At 41.5% G+C, this 22,631-nt stretch overlaps 1 protein-coding gene across 1 annotated transcript in view; it reads left to right on the top strand.

Annotated features, from left to right (window-relative positions):
- si:ch211-197n1.2 (EF-hand calcium-binding domain-containing protein 6) overlaps nt 1–22,631 on the top strand; it is a 70,143-nt gene that overhangs the window by 41,645 nt on the left and 5,867 nt on the right. The window contains exons 13-15 of the mRNA XM_065024689.1: nt 9,669–9,804; nt 14,487–14,611; nt 18,142–18,385. Of these exons, the coding sequence (XP_064880761.1) occupies nt 9,669–9,804; nt 14,487–14,611; nt 18,142–18,385 (505 nt within the window). The remainder of the gene's footprint in view (nt 1–9,668; nt 9,805–14,486; nt 14,612–18,141; nt 18,386–22,631) is intronic.

The following is a 22,631-nucleotide window of genomic DNA, read 5'->3' as shown; positions in this document are numbered from 1 at the left end:
TTTCCTAGCCTCAGTGCAGTGGGCAGCTGGGAGGAGGTGCTCTTATTCTTCATGGACTTTACAGTGCTACAGGATGCACATTTCTGCTTGAAAAAGCTGGCCTTAGCTTTCCTAACTGCCTGTGTATATTTGTTCCTAACTTCCCTGAAAAGTTGCATATCACGGGGGCTATTCAATGCTAATACAGAACGCCACAGAATGTTTTTGTGCTGGTCAAGGGCAGTCAGGTCTGGAGAGAACCAAGGGCTATATCTGGTCCTGGTTCTACATTTTTTGAATGGGGCATGCTTATTTAAGATGGTGAGGAAAGCACTTTTAAAGAATAACCAGGCATCCTCTACTGACGGGATGAGGTCAATATCCTTCCAGGATACCCGTGCCAGGTCGATTAGAAAGCCCTGCTCGCTGAAGTGTTTTAGGGAGCGTTTGACAGTGATGAGGGGTGGTTGTTTGACCGCAGACCCATTCTGGATGCAGGCAATGAGGCAGTGATCGCTGAGATCTTGGGTGAAAATAGCAGAGGTGTATTTAGAGGGCAAGTTGGTTAGGATGATATCTATGAGGGTGCCCGTGTTTACAGCTTTTGGGTTGTACCTGGTAGGTTAATTGATCATTTGTGTGAGATTGAGGGCATCAAGCTTAGATTGTAGGATTGCTGGGGTGTTAAGCATGTCCCCGTTTAGGTCACCTAGCAGCACGAGCTCTGAAGATAAATGGGGGGCAATCAGTTCACATATGGTGTCCAGAGCACAGCTGAGGGCAGAGGGTGGTCTATAGCAAGCGGCAACGGTGAGAGACTTGTTTCTGGAAAAGTGTATTTTAAAAGTAGAAGCTCAAATGGTTTGGGTACAGACCTGGATAGTAAGACAGAACTCTGCAGGCTATCTCTGCAGTAGATTGCAACCCAGCCCCCTTTGGCAGTTATATCTTGTCGGAAAATGTTATAGTTAGGGATGGAAATTTCAGGGTTATTGGTGGTCTTCCTAAGACAGGATTCAGACATGGCTAGGACATCCCGGTTGGCAGAGTGTGCTAAGACAGAATGATCCAGCCTCTGCCGTGTCTCGAAGTAGATTGTGAGGTCAGAACCACAGAACTCATCTGAGAAGAGGGCTGCTGAGACACCGGCTGTGTGCAGGCCACAACAGGCAAAGGGACAGAGGTCTGATCCAGAGAGCAATGCCCAGCGGAGGGGGGCCGCGGTGGTCCAGGATGTGCCCAGGCAGTTGATTGACTAGGACAGGGAGCGGTAGCTGGAGGGGCATCCACAGCCATGGAGGGAACACCCAAGTCCCCGGCAGAAAACAGCTGGTACAGGGACTCCAAGCAATTTGAAGCTCTTAAGTCCGGACGCAGGGGAAGAAGGCAGACGCGCCGAGAACGAATCTTCTCCTTCTTTCTGGTTCCGACACTCATCCATTTACTCTCACCTGGAGTCGAAAAATGAGCAGCCATTTTCTGGTTCAAGCTAGTAGCGGGGTGCAGTGGTGGAGTCCAGGAAGGTTCCATTATGATCCTCTTGGATGTTTTGATGCCTATAGTCTCATAGATTCTGCACATCCCCACATTTGAATTTTCATAACATTTAGTGTAAGAGTAAGACCCCAGTTAGCACATTTGGCTTTTTGGAAGTTGTTAGATCATATGTTTTGGGTTTGACATTGGTTATGGGAATGAAGCCATACATTTCCTGACCTGTTAAATGTATTTAAAACGTCCTGAGAATAGAGTTGAAAATGTTACCTGTTCTGGGAAAATCTATTTTTAGGTTGCAGGGGGGTTCTGCAAACATTTTACTCTGGTTCCTTGAACATTTTCCTGGGATGTTTTATTAAAGCTCTGAGCACGAAGATTATAGGTTATTTGGAGGTTTCTTAATAACTTCCTTAAAACTGAAGGAATGTTTCAATAATACTTTTAATAACACTGATAGCTTATTTTGTGTTAACTTTTTTGAACTCCAAGCACAGTTAGGATATGTGGAAATTCATTTCCTTAGACATTAATCATGCAAACACATTGATTTATTTTTATTTTGAAACGACATCAGTGGGATTCAAATCTATAATCTTCTGTTCCTTATCCATGGAATTAGTCCACTGCACTACCAGGATGGTAGGCTAAACAAATGATTTGTTAATTTTTTGGGGGGGGGCTTACTGCTATTAACCCATACAAACACATTGAATACCATATTCAGAACATGGAAAAAAAACATCAAAAGAAAGTTTAAGAAAGATCAGGAAACTTTTAAAAAAAAATGTAAATGACTAAACAGTGTCCATATATGTTTTTCAACTGGTACCAGGGGACCTTCAGACAAGTCTTGTGAGGCCTGTGGACATCCTAGAACATGTATGAGTTTGTGAGAGTCTCACCTTACCACAGAGGAGTCATATTAGTGTATAGCCCAAACTGTACAGATGCTACAGAGAGAAGTTGGAATATTGGCTGTACTATTGGCTGTACTGACTTCAGATGAGTCCTAAGATGCTTGTGGGGATCGAAGAGCAAAACGGAGACACCATCGTGTTTGCGAGAGTCTCATCTATACATAGAGGGGTAATAGTAGGAAAAACCGTTTGGACGCTACAGACAATTTCCGGGATGTCTCATGGTCTGACAAACACGGTTCTAGCTCTGTCACATTTTACCGCAAATGCGAAAGTGTTACATGCAATGCAAAAAAACATATTTAAACTGACAGATTTTTATGGTTATTTTTGTATTATGCTATTGTATTCACCCTTAGGTTAAATAGCATTCATAGAAAGTTCTCTGAACGTTTCAAAAGTTTTCTTGTGGTTTTTATGGAAAGTTTTCTTAACGTTCTGGAAAATGTTTAGAACATGACTAAGGGGGATCACGTGACCCTTGAACGAGATGGCCGCGTGAACTAAGAGCTCCGCACAAGTAGTTTCCAATTCCTAATCTTACCTCCATTCCAAGTTCACACTCATTTAGCTTTAGTAAGAAAAAGTCATGGCGGCTACAAAAGGCGACACTACAGGTGACATTTTTACCCGGACTCGAGTATTAGCGACGGAAAAAGCCTCCAAGAAGAAGCTAGCTTCAGAAAAAACTAGCGCCATTAGCCAGGAGCAAGAGAACCCGCTCCCCCACGAGGCACAACGAATGCCAACCTCGCACTCTGTCGAAGACATCCTCTCTGAGTTGAGATCCCAACGTACAGAACTAAACACCAAATTAGATGCCATTAACTCTCAGCTCAGTGCGATAGGGGGCAAGGTGACAATCCTGGAAAACGCATTGCCTGACATCAACAACAAGATAACCATAAACGCGGGGCGCCTGGACGAGGCAGAGGGGCGAATCCTATCCATGGAAAACTTATTGACAGATGCCATGGAAACAATAGCATATGCTAAAAAAGAAAATCGAGCATCTGGAAGAGAAAACAGAGGACCTGGAAAACAGGGGCGAAGGAATAATTGTGTTCTATTCAATCTGGGCGAAAAAGAAGAGGGAAACATGCCACTGATCCGCTACCTGCAAGACAAACTTCCCGAGTGGCTCCACCTGCCCACCGACAGGCCCATAGAACTCGAGAGAGCTCACCGAGCACTGAGGCCCCCACCAGCAGCCAGACAACCACCGCGCCCAATCACCATACGTTTCCTGAGATTCACCGACAAGGAACGAGTCCTACAGGCGGCGAAAAACAACACCATCACAGTGGGAAACGCCAAACTCGCTTTACACCAGGACCTGTCAGCTGGAATACGCCCGAAAGCGCCGAGAATTTGACAAAGTGAAGAAATACTCCATTGACCGAGGCATCTTCAGGGGATTCAAATACCCAAACGAGCTCAGGATTCTTCACCAAGGAGCCTTGCGACACTTCAAAACTCCCGAAGAGGCAAAACGTTTTTTGAAAGACAATCCTGGCCAATGAGAAACAGACCAATGACTAAATGCGATTAATGCCATTACTAAAGGAGGTAAGACGACATATAGCCGATATCCAGAGACCCACCCCCTAAATGTCATTACAGCCGTCCAATTTATATTTATTTTCCTTTAACTGAGAGGGATGGGCTGTATAGCCTAACCTAGGCCTACTAATGTTTCAGCCTACTTTTATTTCCCTGTTTTTTTTGTTGTTGCTATTATTACCTGGGGTTCCCTATGTCCCTTGGGGAGGTATATGTAGGCTGGGCTATTGATTTTATTTTTCTCCCTCTTTTACTGAGGTCTGGACGAGGGCAACTGTGTTACTTACTCAATGCGGGGTGGAGAGGATGAGGCATTTCTTTGGTGGGGCGAGGAGACGTTGTGCGTTGCTAACTGTTCCCGGTTTTTGTTTTATTCAGAACACAGAATTGAGACTGAGCGGGGGGAGGGGTAATAGATCCAACGGGATGTGTCGAGTTGTTTGGGAACTCGGCTGGGGTGTTCAGAGATTATTATTTTATGTACACCATTTATTTTCCTTTTATGTGAACGCAGCTGTAATTACTATCCACTTTTACCCAGCGATGACTTGCACTAAAGTTCGATTACTGCTCGATGACGATGACTAGTACCTTAAATCTATTGACATGGAACTGCCATGGTCTAGGGCATGCAATAAAACGGAAAAAGATACTATGTGCTCTAAAAAGGAAAAAGCAGACATTGCGCTATTACAAGAGACACACCTCTGTGATGCTGAACATGCCAAACTCCGCAGAGCTTGGGTGGGACAGGTGTATTTCTCATCTTTCAAATCAAACAGTAGAGGCACAGCCATACTTATCCATAAAAATGTTCCATTCATAATAGACAAAAACATATCTGATCCGGAGGGGAGATTTATTTTGATAACTGGGTCACTATATGGTCAACCAATTACTATATTAAACATATACGCCCCTAACACAGATACTCCTGCCTTCATGTCAAAAATTATAACCTGTTCAATGAGCATTGTGTCTCCTTTGGTGTGGTGGCCGGAGATTTTAATTGTACCCTTAACCCAACCCTAGACAAATCATCTCAAGTCCCCACCACAAATCCTAGATCTGCAAAGATGTTGAACTCTCTTACTAAAGAGATGGGGCTGATAGATATCTGGAGAGAGAATAATAGCTCATCTATGGACTATACATACTACTCTAATGTCCATAACACCTACTCCCGTATAGATTACATTTTTATCCCAAAGAGTTTCATAAATTCAGCCACTTGTACAATCGGACCCATAGCACTTTCAGATCACGCCTTTGTCCACCTCCGCTTTGACCTCTGCAAAAGCATCCCGAGGTCAAAGAGCTGGAAATTCAACACCTCCATGCTATCAAATGACGAGTTCCATACATTAGTAACTACATGGATAGACAACTACACACAAGACAATAAAGATTCCCCTGTTTCTCCGGCCACAATGTGGGACGCTGCTAAAGCCACACTAAGAGGTCATCTAATTGCATATGCTTCCTATAAGAAAAAAGCAATGGAAGCACACAGGCTAGATCTTGAGAGGGAGCTGGAATGCTGTGAAAAAATACATAAACAATCCCTAGACAGCACTTCCTGGAGTCATCTTAAAGCAGCCAAAGCCAAACTGAATTTGGACTACACTCGGGAGATAAAAAAAAGTTTTCTTTACTAAACAGAAATACCATGAGTATAGCAATAGGCCCAGTAGATTGCTTGCTTACCAATTAAAAAGGAGCAGTCAGAGCGTACAATCATGGCTATCCGAACAGCAGAGGACGAGGTCACATATGACCCAAAAAAGATCAATTTAACTTTTCATGATTTTTACTGCAAACTATATACCTCTGAGAGAAAACACACGGAGGCAGAACTCCACTCTTTCCTAGAGGGAATCTCGCTACCTAAACTATCAGAGACCGACCAGGAAGATCTCAACTCCCCTTCACTCCTGAGGAGATCCTGGAGGCAATTACCTCCATGCCACCTAATAAGTCCCCAGGCCCAGATGGATTCCCCAGAGAGTTCTATAAAGCTTTTTGGCCCCAGCTCAGCCCTATCTTCATGCCAATGCTGGAGGATTTTTGCAAAACGGAGTTCTCCCAGACTCAATGCACACAGCTCGCATTACAGTGTTGCTAAAAAGGACAAGGACCCCTATCCTGCTCGTCCTTCCGGCCCATAAGCTTGTTGGATTTCGACTATAAAATAATTACCAAATTGCTCGCCATAAGACTAAACACTCTTCTTCCCAAAATAATAAAAGCGGACCAAACTGGATTTATTAGAGACAGATACTCTTCTGATAACATTCGCCGTCTTTTTGATATTATTGATCAAGTAAACGCACAAAAGACCCCTGTCCTGCTGGCTTCACTGGATGCTGAGAAGGCGTTTGACAGGATGGAGTGGAGCTTTCTGTTTTCAGTCTTAGAAAAGTTCAATATGGGCCCAAATTTTATTAAATGGATCAAATCACTATACTCTCATCCAAATGCCATGGTGACTACTAATGGACTGAACTCTGACAGATTCCCTCTGGAGCGGGGCACAAGACAAGGGTGCTCGCTATCCCCGCTGCTCTACTTGTTGGGGGCGGAGCCTCTGGCAGAGCTGATAAGGAGCAATCCAAGTATTATGGGTGTTTCTGCAGGTGGCCTGCAGCACAAGATTTCGCTTTACGCGGATGATGTCTTGCTCTACATATCCAACCCTGAGAAATCCCTCCCTCTCATTTTAGACACAATTGCTCAGTATGGCAAGTTCTCAGGTTATAAGATCAATTTTAACAAATCCACTGTCTGCCCTCTCAATATTACACTCACCAGCTCTATGAAGACACTTTGTCCTTTCCAATGAAAAACACAGGGGTTTCAATACCTCGGGATCTTCATAACACCAGATCTGAATAGCCTTTTTAAGGAAAATTATCTTCCACTCCTGGATCGAATCAAGAACAATCTCCAAACCTGGATCTCCCTCCCAATTAGCTTAGTAGGAAGAATTCATGTAATCCGTATGAACGTCCTCCCTAGACTGAACTACTTATTTCAGATGCTCCCATGCTATCTCCCAGTTTCCTTCTTCAAAACAACTAACCAAAGCATCACCAAATTTATATGGGGCAATAAAAAACCTAGGATCAAGTTTTCCACTTTATCAAAACCCGAATCTAAAGGTGGCCTTGCCCTTCCCTCCCTTCAATTGTACTACTGGTCTGCCCAAATCCGCAACATGCTAACATGGATCACAAACAGACAAGAGTCAACGTGGATTCAGATAGAAGCCCAATCCTGTGGTTCATTGCCCTTAAGCTCAATTATATTCATTAATAACTTTAGTGAAGTGGGCAACATAGCCAAATCCTTTGTGATTTACAGCACCCTACTAGCGTGGAGGGACTGTAAGAAATACCTGGGCATTTCCTCCCAAATATGTTCTCACTCGCCTATAGTAGGCAACCCAGACTTGCCAAAAGCCCTGAGGGATGCCAACTTTAATCTTTGGCATACTCTAGGAATCAGGACCTTTTCAGACCTATTTCATCAGAAAACCACTACACTGAAATCCTTTCAAGAGCTCTGCAGTGAATTCGACGTGCCAAGATCCCTTTTTTTTTTTCAAAAAATATCTTCAAATTAGACATGTAATTTCCTCATTTACCTCCAAGAGGAGGACCTTGGTCTGACTCCTTACTGCTCCTTTGAAAATTTAGAACTCAGTTGAACCAGTGTAAAAATGAAAGTTGTACAAATTTTATTATACCCTTCTTGTCACAGCTGAATGTGGAACAATCCATTTTTGTAGGGAGAAGAGGCAAAATATCTTGCAGTTCTATAGACCCATGTATCTATCTTCTTAATGCCCAGAAGGACTTTGTTTGATCCTGACAGAAAATTGTATGACTTCCTTCCTCTTGAAAAGCTCACTTCCTTCCTTATGACCTCCACAAGAGACAGCCCAAGTTTGATAGACTCTGGTCCCCACTATTCAACTATATTTCAAACTGGACAGAGTGAACGGGGTGACTAGGGAAATGCGCAGATACATTTTGTGTAAGGTACTGTAAAACCTAAAAACGAATTATTGGCCCATCGTCTCAGCGAATGCTTGAAATAGCTGATAAGAACCTTGATAGTGCTGCTGCAAGTGGTATGTTTTTTTTTTTTTGTGTGTGTGTTTTTATTTTAATTTAGTTTTTGAGTACGTATGTGTGTGTGTGTGTGTATGTATATGTGCGTATGTATGTATGTATGTATGTATGTATTTATATACAGGTACCAAGGAAAATATATAGATTAAGAAAAATAAATGCTTTTATTTGACTTTATCATTCATTTTAATTGTATTTTAATTTTTTCAAATGTATTATTATTTTTTGACTTTTTATTTTTTTAAAGCCTGTCACATCTGTGAATGTGGAATGTGTTTTGTTGGTTGATTGAAAAACAAGAACTTAATAAAACTTTAAATTGAAAAAAAAAGAACATGACTAAGTAGAACCATGAGGAAACCTGTAGGAAACGCTATGCTGAAGTACCAAAATTCTCACAGCAGAGTGTTGTTTCTTAATGTTCTGTGAATTCTCACCAAGCTCTAAGAAATATATGGTTTTCTGAATGTTATGTGCTAGCTTGGATATGTCTGTAGTTGTGTGGAGCCATAGTGTGAGTGGAATGCAGATCTGGGTTGAAATAGTCTGGCAAACAATATAGGTGTGCTTGATTTGGCCTAGCCTGCGCACTGGGTTTGCACTTTCGGGACTTTTCTATTGATAAAATTAAATCAAGTGTGCCTAAATTATTTTAAAGAATACCAATTCATTTCAACCCTGATCTGGTAGAATGAAATAGGGGATTGGCTTTTGTAAATATCCAGCCTCTGCTTCAGACCTGTAGTTTAGTGGGAGTGTCACCTACAGCCCCATGTTGGTGTAAAGAATGTCCCCCCTCACCACACTTTACACAATAAACACACACACACACACACACACACACACACACACACACACACACAGGTTATTGATTAAAATCATTCAGTTACGTGTGATAAAGTCCTCAACCCAACTACCCTGCCAGCTCATATTTCGGCTTTGTTTTTTACGCCTGATTGGTTTTGTCTCGATTGGTCTCCTGATTGTGACCTCTGGCGCGTGACCTTTAAAACCTACAGTCGTCCCCAACACTGGCTCTGACACTGGCCCCAGCCCACAGCCAAAGGAGCCAAAGGCAGAGGAGTGGCTGGGCCATTTCTCCAGACAAAAGCAGGGCGGCAGGGGTGGCTGGGAGGACACACCAGCCCAGCCCCTTATGAGTCCAGCCAAGCGGACAGGGAGCAAATTAGGACCAGTGGTTTTTGTCTGCCCTTTCTTTTGGCTCCCTTACAGGGTTGACTGGCATGTCAAGTTTGTCAGGTGCACTCAAACTGTTTGACCACATCACACGTCCTTTCAGGCTGCCTCAAAGCGTTTCATGTCTTCGTCCCTGATTCGTGTTGTCGCTTTGCGTATGTGCCTCGTTGGGCCACTGAAGCATATGTGTAGAAAAGGTGCAGGCTTGGGGGCCCCGACACAAAGCAACCCCTGCTTTTATTAAGAGACTCACTGCACTGCTACATTATCCTGCCCTTTAAGACATTCTTCAAGCGACCTTTTCAAGTGAGCAAAATCTCCCAGAGCACAAAACAGTGCAATTGAGACTGAAATAATCTCTCTGTTAATTGAATTCCAGGAGAGGAGTTCCCAGCCTTTTCGAGGCAAGTCCTGTGGGGAATTTGGGGCGTACAAACGAAGAACAGGAGGGGCTAAACGTGCAACTCGAGAATGAGGAGAGTGGGACTCTGGGACGGGGACGGAGTGTGGCACAGGTATATTGACTTTTCCTCATATCTTATTATGTTTAGCATGTTTTGCATATATCCGCCATTATCTAGTTCCTAACGTTCTATCATCTTCGCCTAATTTCAGTTTGTGACAAAACAATGTACAGGTAACTACCAAGATAAAGGAAACACCAACATAAAGCGTCTTAATAGGGTGTTGAGCTACCAGAACAGATTCAATACACTTTGGGATAGATTCTGGAACTCTATTGGAGGAACGCAACACCATTCTTCCATAAGAAATTCCATAATTTGGTGTTTTGTTGATGGTGGTAGAAAATGCTGTCTCAAGCTCTGCTCCAGAATCTCCCATAATGGTTCAATTGTGTAGAGATCTGGGCCCAGATTCACAAAACCTTCTTAAGAAGAAATTTCTTCTTAACTGCCATTTTTTCCTTAACTGTAGACTTAAAAAGAAAGTGAAGCAAAGTTGCTATTCCTCAAAAAAGTTATTGGAAATATTCTTGGGCTATTTCTTATGTTCGCCTTAGATTCTTGAAAGTAATGTTTTTCAATTTGTTCTTAATTCCAAGATAGTTAAACCCTTGTCTTAAACTCAATGAGTGAAGTGAAAAATTCTTCCCTAGTTATTTTGCTCAAAATATAAAAGGTCCAACCTAGATTCAAGCCAATCTCTTAGGTAGTTGAACATGTTATTACTCCAACCTTGTGAAAGTGACAAACTGATACATTTTTGTCAAAAACAACTTTATATCGATGGAGTGCCATTGATTTTGACGATCTGGGCCCAGATTCACGGAACACTTCTTATGCAAAAACGTAAGAATGTTCTTTAGATAAAAATAAGAAGTTCATAAAATAGTTTGTTAGTGCAATTCCTCAACAATATCGTAAGATTTAATGATTTTCTTCCGAGCTTCTCAAATATCTTCATACAGATCTTCTTAAGATGTTTGTTGCTAGGCAACAGTTTTTGGTATCTAGCTTGCAATGGCAATCATGTTAGCATATTTCTTACTGGGATTATCGTTCTAAAACATGTTCTTGGGTTTAAAGTAACTTTCAGATGGGGTTTGTGAGTGAACTAAACATGTTCAATTACTTTCATGTGCTTTTTGTCTCACTGCCCTGAGTTTAAGACAAGGGTTTAGCTATCTTGGAATTGACAACATTATACAACTTTATTTTCAAGAATCAAATTTCTTCTTAACTTTATGCTTAAGGATAAACATAAGAAATAGCGCAAGAAAATGTCCAATAACATTTTTGAGGAATAGCAACTTTGCTTAAAGTTCTTCTTAAGTCTATAGTTAAGAAAAAAATGGCAGTTAAGAAGAAATTGCTTCTTAAGAAAATTTTGTGACTCTGGGCCCTGGTGTCTGAGATGGCCAAGGTATAGGGTTTACATAATTTTCATGCTCATCAAACCATTCAGTGACCACTCGTTGACAGGGGCATTGTCATCCCACAGGGGCATAGCCATGGTAGCCAAAATAATGGCATGCCCAACATTTTTATAGATGGCCCTAAGAATGATGAAATGTTAATTGCTTAATTTACTCAAACCACACTGGTTTTCAATATACTTTGTATTCCTCATTTACAAAAGTGTTCATTATTTTGGCAGTTACCTGTATAGTGTAGAGCAGTGGTCACCAACCTGTCGATCCTTTCTGTAAAAAAATACAAAGATAAAGCCTAGCATTCCAATGTTTTAATTTTTTGTTTTGCGCTATTAATTGAAAGGTGCACTTGATTCAGCTGTCCTAGCCTGCCGGGAAGGCTTTTTCAACCATTTCATGTGTCTGAAGGTAGGACTCCGCCTACCCGGCAGGCCCAGAGAGCAAATCAAGTGCACCTGTAGGCCTACCACTGGCAAATCAGATAGTTCAAATGAACATGTCTGCACAGTTTCCTCGAGCCATAGACTGTAAAAAGAAGCCTTGAACGCAGAGCAAAGTTTAAACTGTGAGATTTCTAAACTTTTGACCTGAGAGATACTTTTTTTTAAATTTCATGTTTAGGTAGTTATTTAGCACTGGCAACACTTTGTTCAACACTTTTATGATCCATAAAATGCGCATTCTCCCTACTTCCACTCACGCTACAACCAGCACAGCAGCTGCAATGAAGGAGTATAACAAAGTGTTCCGATAAGCTTGCATTGTTACTGTTATACGCTTGTGTCTTTTTTAATATCAAGGAATATTTCACTTTCTTTGGTCATAGGAATAACAACATGAATTGGGCAATGAGGCAGAAATAATGCAGTGCGACATGAGTTTGCCATCAACTGGAAGACCGTGTCCCCTTTTCTCAGAGGAGGGAGGGACTGTGAGTCGGGTCACTTGGGTGAGAGGCAGCCTCACCGCTACTCACTCCCTCCCCTCAGACTGACCATCAGATGCAGGCCATCAGTCCAGTACAAAAAAAATTAAAGCATAGCTAATATGCAGTGATAATGTATTGGGCCTATGGCCTACTGCACAAACATAATGTTAATGTTGCATAGCTTACGTTTTTTTTAAAGTCATGCTAAAGAAAAATCTGAGCGAAAGCATTTTCACTCAGAAAGTAAAAAGACGCAAAACCGGAACTGGAAGCATAGAAATAATGTTCTTCAGACTTGCCTTCAATGACAATGACAGATCTGGAACACACATTTCTATATGAATTTGGTCAGTTCACCCACAAAGCTACATTCTGGACTTTTAAAGGAAAGATTCACCCATTTTGAATGTTGTGTCATATTTGTGCAACTCTGAGCGATGTACTATCGATTCCCGGGATCATTTCATGTGTATCTGATCGATTTGCCATTAATGATTTTCCCTCATATAAAGTGCCATTCCGGCTGTATTTCTGCCTGCTTGAGCAGCTTTCCTACTTGCAGAGTCAAAATAAGAGCTTATGTGTAACGGCTTTCTTCTGTGGACAAAGGCGAGGATCAAAGTGCAGCGTGGTTAGTGTTCATCATGTTTAATAACGACGATAAACGTGAACACTACAAAATACAAAACATCTAATGTGAAAAAACCGAAACAGTTCTGTCTGGTGTAGACACATGAAGACAGAAGACAACCACCCACAAAACCCAACACAAAACAGGCTACCTAAATATGGTTCCCAATCAGAGACAATGACTAACACCTGCCTCTGATTGAGAACCATATCAGGCCAAACATAGAAACGAGAAAACTAGACACACAACATAGAATGCCCACTCAGCTCATGTCCTGACCAACACTAAAACAAAGAAAACACAAAATAACTATGGTCAGAACGTGACATTATGTTATGTATTATTATTATTATTATCAGCAGTAAAGGTAGAAGTAGTAGCTGTACTACAATCTAAGAAAAAAAGGGTCTATCTCGAACCTAAATTGGTTCTTTGGCTGTCCCCGTAGGAGATGCCTTTAGATGCCAGGTAGAACCCTGATGGGTTCCACGTCGTACCCTTTCCACAGAGGGTTTTACATGGAACCCAAAAGGGTTCTCCTATGGGGACAGCCGAAGAACCCTTTTGGAACTGTTTTTTTCTAAGAGTTTTGTTGTTGTTGTATTATTATTAATAGTAGTAGTAGTAATAATAAAAGGAGTTGTTGTTAACCTCTTGAAACTAGGGGGCACTATTTTTATTTTTGGAAAAAGAACGTTCCCAAAGTAAACCGCCTATTTCTCAGGACCAGATGCTAGAATATGCATATAATTGACAGCTTAGGATAGAAAACACTCTAAAGTTTCCAAAACTGTCAAAATATTGTCTGTGAGTATAACAGAACTGATATTGCAGGCAAAAGCCTAAGAAAAATCCAATCAGGAAGTGACTCATGTTTTGAAACCGTTGTGTTCCTATACACCCCTATTGGCCACTGAAGGGATATTAACCAGATTCCTTTTTCTACGTATTCCCTAAGGCATCTCCAGCATTTTGACATGTTGAAGAATGAGCATAAACGACTACATTGCGTAAGTGGCCAGCTGAGGGCTCTCAGAGTGATTCTTGTAAAAGACAGAGGTAGTCATTTTTCCTCTTGCTCCTACTGAAAAGCCAATTGTCCCGGTTGATATATTATCGAATAGATATTTGAAAAACACCTTGAGGATTGATAAAAAACATTTGCCATGTTTCTGTCGATATTATGAATTTAATTTGTCATTTTTTTCGCCGTTTCCGGTGGATTTCTGAACATAACGTGACAAACAAACGGAGGTATTTTGGGTATAAACATAATCTTTATGGATCAAAAGGAACATTTGCTGTCTAACTGGGAGTCTCGTCAGTGAAAACATTCAAAGATCATCAAGGGTAAACAGTTAATTTGATTGCTTTTCTGATTTTCGTGACCAAGCTTCCTGCTGCTAGCTGGACATAATGCTATGCTAGGCTATCGATAAACTTAATTTCGATAAAAGCATAATTTCAAAATCTGAGATGACAGGGTGATTAACAAAAGGCTAAGCTGTGTTTCACTATATTTCACTTGTGAATATTTTCTAGTAATATTTTTTGACCGTTGCGCTATGCTAATTAGTGTAGTTGATGACAATTCTCCCGGATCCGGGATGGGTAGTTCTGTAGATGTCATATGTTTTGCCAGATTCATAAGTTGACACTATTGATATCCATAGAATTCCATTGTGAATTTTAAAGAGTGTATGGTGTAAATGTCAGATGTGGCACATCTGTCTCTTTTCAATAGCTGTTCCAGATCATCAAGGCCCTGGTGAAGAACCACTACCAGGCAGCAGAGCGAGTCTTTGAGAAGCTGGATGAGAAGAACACCAAACGTCTCAGTCAAGAGACCTTCTACCAGCTTCTAAAGAGGTACATTCTGCCTGTTTCGCAAATGGCACCCTATTCCCTACAATCTGCACTACTTTTGAGCAAAGTAGTACACTATGTAAGAAATAGGATGCTATTTGTGACGCATCCCTTGTCTTTCTCTTAAATCATGTTAATTATCACAAAAACAACATGATCATTATATCAACGTACAGTATATACTGTATGTGAATATACATGAACATATATTCACACACAGTGGTGTAAAGCACTTAAGTAAAAATACTTTAAAGTACTTACTTAAGTTGTTTTTTTGGGTATCTGTACTTTACTTTATTATTTGTATTTTTCATTACTTTTTCTTTTACTCCACTACATTCCTAAAGAAATAATGTACTTTTTACTCCTTACATTGTCCCTGACACCCAAAAGTACTAGTTACATTTTTAATGCTTAGCAGGACAGGAAAATTGTCTAATTCACACACGTATAAAGAGAAAATCTGTGGTCATCCCTACTGCCTCTGATCTGGCAGACTCACTAAACACTAATGCTTCGTTTGTAAATTATGTCTGAGTGTTGAAGGAATTTGAAATGATTTATACTTTTGATACTTAAGTATATTTTAGCGATTACATTTACTTTTGATACTTAAGTACATGTAAACCAAATACTTTTAGGCTTTTACTCAAGTAGTATTTTACTGGGAGACTTTTACTTGAGTCATTTTCTTTTAAGTTATCTTTACTTTTACTCAAGTATGACAATTGGGTACTTTCCCCAACACTGTTCACACACAATTTCAACTCACTGGTAAAGGGATGATGCCCTAAATATGACGGTAAAGACCCATGAATCACAACAAACACAGATCAGTCCTAAAAATGTGAAATGTTTCTCTGAATCGCTTATATTGTTTTGCTTCACTGTAAAATAAATACAAATGTAACTGTTTAAATGTCTAAGTTTGCTGGCCTAAAACATGTTGAGCTGACATGGAATACTTTACTAGCCAAGGCAGTTTGTTCACTTTAAGCTGAATTTAAAAAAAAATTGTTGTGTGAACTTACTGTAGGTATTGAAGTTTGACTTTGCAACTACAGTAGCTGAGTCAACCACATTTACATTTAACATTTAAGTCATTTAGCAGACGCTCTTATCCAGAGCGACTTACAAATTGGTGCGTTCACCTTAAGACATCCAGTGGAACAGCCACTTTACAATAGTGCATCTAAATCTTTTAAGGGGGGTGAGAAGGATTACTTTATCCTATCTTAGGTATTCCTGAAAGAGGTGGGGTTTCAGGTGTCTCCGGAAGGTGGTGATTGACTCCGCTGTCCTGGTGTCGTGAGGGAGTTTGTTCCACCATTGGGGGGCCAGAGCAGCGAACAGTTTTGACTGGGCTGCGCGGGAACTGTACTTCCTCAGTGGTAGGGAGGCGAGCAGGCCAGAGGTGGATGAACGCAGTGCCCTTGTTTGGGTGTAGGGCCTGATCAGAGCCTGGAGGTACTGAGGTGCCGTTCCCTTCACAGCTCCGTAGGCAAGCACCATGGTCTTGTAGCGGATACGAGCTTCAACTGGAAGCCAGTGGAGAGAGCGGAGGAGCGGGGTGACGTGAGAGAACTTGGGAAGGTTGAACACCAGACGGGCTGCCACACAATGTGTTTCGTTTGTAGAACTAATTTAGACCCTCAACTATGCTGCAACTGAAAATATTGTGTTTTGTTATCTAAAGTAATCATTTGCCATTTGACAAGACATGATTTTCATCTTTATTTCCACAGAACTGAGAAGTCATAGTAATTCTAAATTTGTTTTAAATAATCATTTTTTACCTAAAGCTCTTTTGATGGAAAACATTACTCAAAATATGAATAATTGATTGGTGTTTAGATATAATGATATTATAGTCTATAACAAAAAGGCTTTTAATCTGAACTTTTCCCCCGACAGAATAATACTATTCTTCAGGCAATGTCTTGGGAAATTACTCAAAATGCATTATATGCCCCCAGTTCCTGTGAGCATCTCTCAATGGTTTCACAGAGTTATGGAATGCATACTGCCTCTTTGTCTTACCACCATGTCAAATCAACTGATTCATCTTTAGTACTTCTCAGATGTCACACAACCCTGTCTCTCCTCGTGACACAAGTGCCCCTTGTTGTGGCGCTACATGATAACCAAAGCCACCCTCGCGATACTCACACAGTCATACGCACTGATCTGAGGGTCGCTTTGGAGACCTTTTGTCCACAAAAACAATGGCCATCAGAAGCAGCACTTTCTCCTGGCAAATGATGCCTTAATTGTGGGAGTTAACAAGCCTGCTCTTTTTTTCCCATGAATAACAAAGCGTTTACTGTGATTTTGTTTTTCTTGAGAGCACAGGCAGACCATTTTCTATGGCGTATTGCACGCTTGTTTTGGTGTTCCCATGTCATGCTCTGTTCTGCATTGGGCTCCATGTCTATCAGAATCCCACTACCAAAGAAGAGTGACAAAGACTGAGAGACTGGGGATACCTTTTCAAAGTTTGGGGAACATTTTGAAAAAATGTATTGTTCATTTATCTGAGTCTTCTTTTGACCCTTTCCCACTTGTTTTCTCCTTTATATCGTTTCCCTCCTTTATCTGTCTATTCATTTTTTGGCTGGAATATCCCAGTGGCTGCCCTAAATAGAGGTAGTGTTGAATAGAACATCTCCATGGATTTGCATAATCTCGGGCATTGGGGTTCTCAGTGCGGGTGAGCACATTGAGGGTCGTGCCAACTGCGAAAAGGTAAACCCTTCATCCCTTGGCAGGGGGGACACTCACCCTACCCTTCCAGAGTCTTAGTACAATAACTTAGTAGTCAGAATCCACCAGGTCCACAGCTAATATATCACATCTAGCCAGTTAAAACTTTCCCTTCTGAGATACTCCCGCTATCTGTAATATTTTCCACTCAATCCAGTTTTTTTGGGATGTTATATATATATATATATTTTAGGATTTGTCATTTGAAAACATTTTATATCTGACATATATCCATCTACATGGGTTATATAAAAATCGAATAACTAAAATAGTTAAATTATCAGGGTCAAATCTGTTTCTCTTCAAAGGACTTCTTTACTCATCAATAACGTATTCTCAGGGAGCTGAGAGTCAGGCAGTATAACTGTGTAGACGTTTATTTTTTAATATATTTTTTTACATTTCTTACAGACCCATTCATGTCTGCTCTCTTACAGTGCTTCCCATTCTTTGGCCTCCGGTCGATGCCAACAAGGCCTAAGATAGCTGCTTGCTCTCTGATGGGAAACTGTTGCTTATGTGCTGGGTTGGCTGCCAAGTTTTGGCATTGTTATTGGTGAAGTGGGGATTGGGGGATGGGTGGGTGGGTGAGGGGGATTGGGCAAGCAAAAAGGGGGCCCTTAAACCCTGTGAGATAGTAGTTATTCATCTATATGTAGTGGGAATTGTCCCCCTCTTCTTTCTCCATCCCTTTCTCCCCCTTTTCTCACTCTCTTGTTCCTTCTCTCCCTCTCGCTCTGTCTCTCTCTTTTCATCTTTTCATCCTGCAGATTTGACATCCACCCCGAAGTGAGCCGGGGGGAGATCCGACATCTTTGGGTCACTTTGATTACCAACCAGGACAGGACGCTGGATTTCTTGCAGCTTGCGCGCCACTTTGGCTACTCTCCCAAGTCCTCGTGCTTTCCCAACGCCAAGCGCAGCCCCCCGAAGAAAGGGGATGAGAATCTCCGGCAGTGCTCCAGAAAGCTCCACTGTGTGTCTGACATACTTGCAGATGGAGTGCGTGCCAAGGTAGGGGTAAGGGCGCAGGGGTGGGAAGATAAGAGCGGGGGTAGAGGGGACTTACAAAGCGAACCAGGGTAAGCCCCTATCGCCTTCAACACACACACATACAACACTGTGCTACCCACGTCTGTCTAATGGGACCTCAATTGCGAGCTTGTTTAAGGTTACAGCATAGTGTGTGTGTGTGTGTGTGTGTTAGGGGGGACTGTTGGCTGTTGGGAGGGTATGAGAACAGGGGGCCATGGAAGTTCACTAGGGGGACTTGCTGCTCACACTCACCCAGCAGAGAGAGCATTGTCCTTCACATGGGAGAACCAGAGGATCTCCACTGCTGTCTCCCTACCACCAGATCCCCACTCATGTGAGTTTGGATGGGGAGGCCACTCAGCTTTGGTGCAACTCTCAGAGAACCTCCCAAAGGCCCCTTCCCTTCTACCTTCCCTGTGATCATGATAATAATAATCATCCCACTTTAAACAAAGCACAACTTTTAAGGATTAACGAAGCCTCTATCCTTTTTTAAAGGATAGTGGAATTTCACTTATATATTTTCCAGATTTGAAATGACAGAGTGGGATACAGATTGGACAAACAGATTGAAGGGTTGGAGCTGGGTTTGAACCTCGATCTCTGGTGGAGAGAGTGGTATAGCCGACATATGTGTCTTGAGCCAGGAGATTTACCACTAGACCACCGGCTCGTTACACTATAAACCATTTATAAGACCTACTGTATATAGATGCTTCCAAAATCTTTCCGTATCGTCTCAGTTGGTACTAGATAGAACATGGCCCCCGTCCCAGTCTGTGGAGAAAACAACCTGTGGTTACCTATGTTACCCCATTGGCCCAGGAAAAAAATATATTGTTGTCTGCTTGTTTTATTCAATTACAAAACTACATTTAAGAAAAGTACAGCATGTCTAAAGATTACTTTCCAACATTGCCTGCTCGCAGGCTTTATCACTACTTAGAAAAACATAATATTGTAGGGCTTCCCTCATGCACCTTTTAATACTTTTACTCAAGTATGACATTTGGGTACTTTTTCCACCACTGCAAAAAATGACTTGGCTGTTATGGAGAACACACTCTATTGAGCTAGAGATCAGTCAGTCTAGTAATATAATCTAACTTTACTTTCTGGATCTTAGGGAAAAGGCGGCGAGCTATCTGGTACTCTCGAGTCCACAAAGTTTTGACTTTTCCTCGTCCCATTTTGTTACTGTGATTAGCTACTGCCTGCTCTGCCTCCCCATCTTATGGGAGCTAACACAACGTGCCATAGGAACACAGGAGTGATGGTTGCTGATAATGAGCCTCTGTACGCCTATGTAGATTTTCCATAAAAAATCTGCTGTTTTCCAGCTACAATAGTAATTTGCAACATTAACAATGTCTACACTGTATTTCTGATCAATTTGATCTTATTTGAATGGCCCAAAAAATGTGCTTTTCTTTCAAAAACAAGGACATTTCTAAGTAACCCCAAACTTTTGAACGGTGGTGTACAATATATATTGCCTGACATCTTAGGTCATGGCGCTAGATGCTGATACTTTCAGCATCTATCCAGACAGACTTGCTGCAGCCTGGTATAAGCGATGGCCCTATGAGAGCCCTGGGAGACCACATCCCAAAAGACCATGCCCATGCCGTTTGGGGTGGACGAGCTGACACACCCAGGAAAAAATGGGTGATGCCATATACTTTCTCTCTTCCACCCCATTCTTTAGAAACTAAATCCACTATACTGGGTCATTTACTAAGTGACAGAAGCCAATCCATTTATCTAAAAAATTGCGTTTCAAATGACTGACTTGCGTCATTAACTGCTTTCAACATGTGCAGGAGGTGGCTCAGGGATTAGCCACTACATACATAGAATTTCCCCATCAGCTGGTGTGCGTTTAAATTGGTGTACAGACTAATTGAGCCTTTCCTTTCCTCTGAGTTTAGACATGCAGCCCAATTCTAGTCTTTTTTTTCACAAATTGGTCTTTAGACTAATCAGATCTGAAAACTTTAGACTAATCACATCTGAAAAAGATCTGATGTGATTGGTCAAAAGACCAATTAGTGGAAAAATCAGAATTGGCTGCATTATACATGACCAGTGACCCTTGACCCAGCAAATAGTGCCCTCCAGTTTACAAAACAAGTTCAAACGTCCCTAGTCATACAACATATACCCAACACATAATTCAAGCCAAAACGGTTCCAACAAGGTATGCTATAAGATATTTGAAAACCATTGCATGTGGTACATACAGTACAGTGTAGTACTGGTATAAATAGATGACAGCTTTGCAATTTTTTATGGTGATCATATCGAAAACAAAAGTTTATTTGAATTGTCACTTCAGCAAACTATCCTGATTAAAAGACAGCAAAGGTATTTATAAGGAACTACTATGACATACAATATATATACAAAAGTATGTGGACACAACTTTAAATGAGTGGTTTCGGCTATTTCAGCCACATCCGTTGCTGACAGGTGTATAAAATTGAGCACACGGCCATGCAATCTTCATAGACAAACATTGTCAGTAGAATGGCCTTACTGAATGCCACCTTTGCAACGAGGCAGGTCGTTACATTTCTGCCCTGCTTGAGCTGCCCCAGTCAACTGTAAGTGCTGTTATTGTGAAGTGTAAACGTCTAGGAGCAACGGTTCAGCCGCGAAATTGTAGGCCACACAAGCTCACAGAGCGGGGACCACCAAGTGCTGAAGCACGCAGCACGTAAAAATTGTCTGTCCTCGGTTGCAACACTCACTACCGAATTCCAAACTGCCTCTGGAAGCAATGTCGCCACAATAACTACTCGTCAAGAGCTTTGTGAAATGGTTTTCCATGGCTGAGCAGCTATACACATGCCTAAGATCACAATTCACAATGCCAAGCGTCGTCTGGAGTGGTGTAAAGCTCGCCGCCATTGAACTCTGGAGTGGTGGAAGTGCGTTCTTTGGAGTGATGAATCATGCTTCACCCTCTGGCATCTGGCTTCACCATCGGACGAATTAGGGTTTGGCGTATGCCAGGAGAAAGCTATTTGCCCCAATGCATAGATGCAAATTATAACATCTCGTGGAGTACGAATAATGGTCTGGGGCTGTTTTTCATGGGTTGGGCTAGGCCTCTTACTTCCAGTGAAGGGAAATCTTAACGCTAGTATACAATGACATTCTAGACGATTCTGTGCTTCCAACTTTGTGGGAACAGTTTGGGGAAGGCCCTTTCCTGTTTCAGCATGACAATGCCCCTGTGCACAAAGTGAGGTCCAAAAATAAATGGTTTGTCATGATTGATGTGGAAGAACTTGACTGGCCTGCACAGAGCCCTGACCTCAGCCCCAACATCAGTGCCCGACCTCACCAATGCACTTGTGGCTGAATGGAAGTAGGCCCCCTCAGCAATGTTCCAACATCTGGTGAATAGCCTTCCCAGAAGAGTGGAGGCTGTTGTAGCAGTAAAGGGGGGACCAACTCCATATTAATGCCCATGATTTTGGAATGAGATCATTAATGATAAATAAAATAAACAAGTTGAAAAAGATTTCATCAAGTCATTTCAACACCAACTCAAAATATAAAATGTATTTTATATCTTGTCATTCTGATATATCCAAATCATAAAGCCAATATTTTCATTTCACAGGCTAGAGTATACTGTGCACATACAGTTGAAGTCCGAAGTTTACATACACTTAGGTCGCAGTCATTAAAACTTGTTTTTTCAACCACTCCACAAATTTCTTGTTAACAAACTATAGTTTTGGCAAGTCGGTTAGGACATCTACTTTGTGCATGACACAAGTAATATTTCTAACAATTGTTTACAGACAGATTATTTTACTTATAATTCACTGTATCACAATTCCAGTGGGTCAGATGTTTGCATACACTAAGTTGACTATGCCTTTAAACAGCTTGGAAAATTCCAGAAAATTATGTCATGATTTTAGAAGCTTCTGATAGGCTGATTGACATAATTTGAGTCAACTGGAGGTGTACCTGTGCATGTATTTCAAGACCTCCCTTCAAACTCATGGTAAAATCAAAAGAAATCAGCCAAGACCTCAGGAAAAAAATTGTAGACCTCCACAAGTCTGGTTGATCCTTGGGAGCAATTTCCAAACGCCTGAAGGTACCACGTTCATCTGTACAAACAATAGTATGCAAGTATTAACACCATGGGACCACGCAGCCGTCATACCACTCAGGAAGGAGACACGTTCTGTCTCAGAGA

Source organism: Oncorhynchus nerka, linkage group LG11, assembly GCF_034236695.1.
Source record: "Oncorhynchus nerka isolate Pitt River linkage group LG11, Oner_Uvic_2.0, whole genome shotgun sequence".
In the NCBI taxonomy this organism is placed as follows: domain Eukaryota; kingdom Metazoa; phylum Chordata; class Actinopteri; order Salmoniformes; family Salmonidae; genus Oncorhynchus; species Oncorhynchus nerka.
The sequence above is the reverse complement of the archived record's forward strand: the minus strand, read 5'-3'. Positions and strand labels throughout refer to the sequence as shown.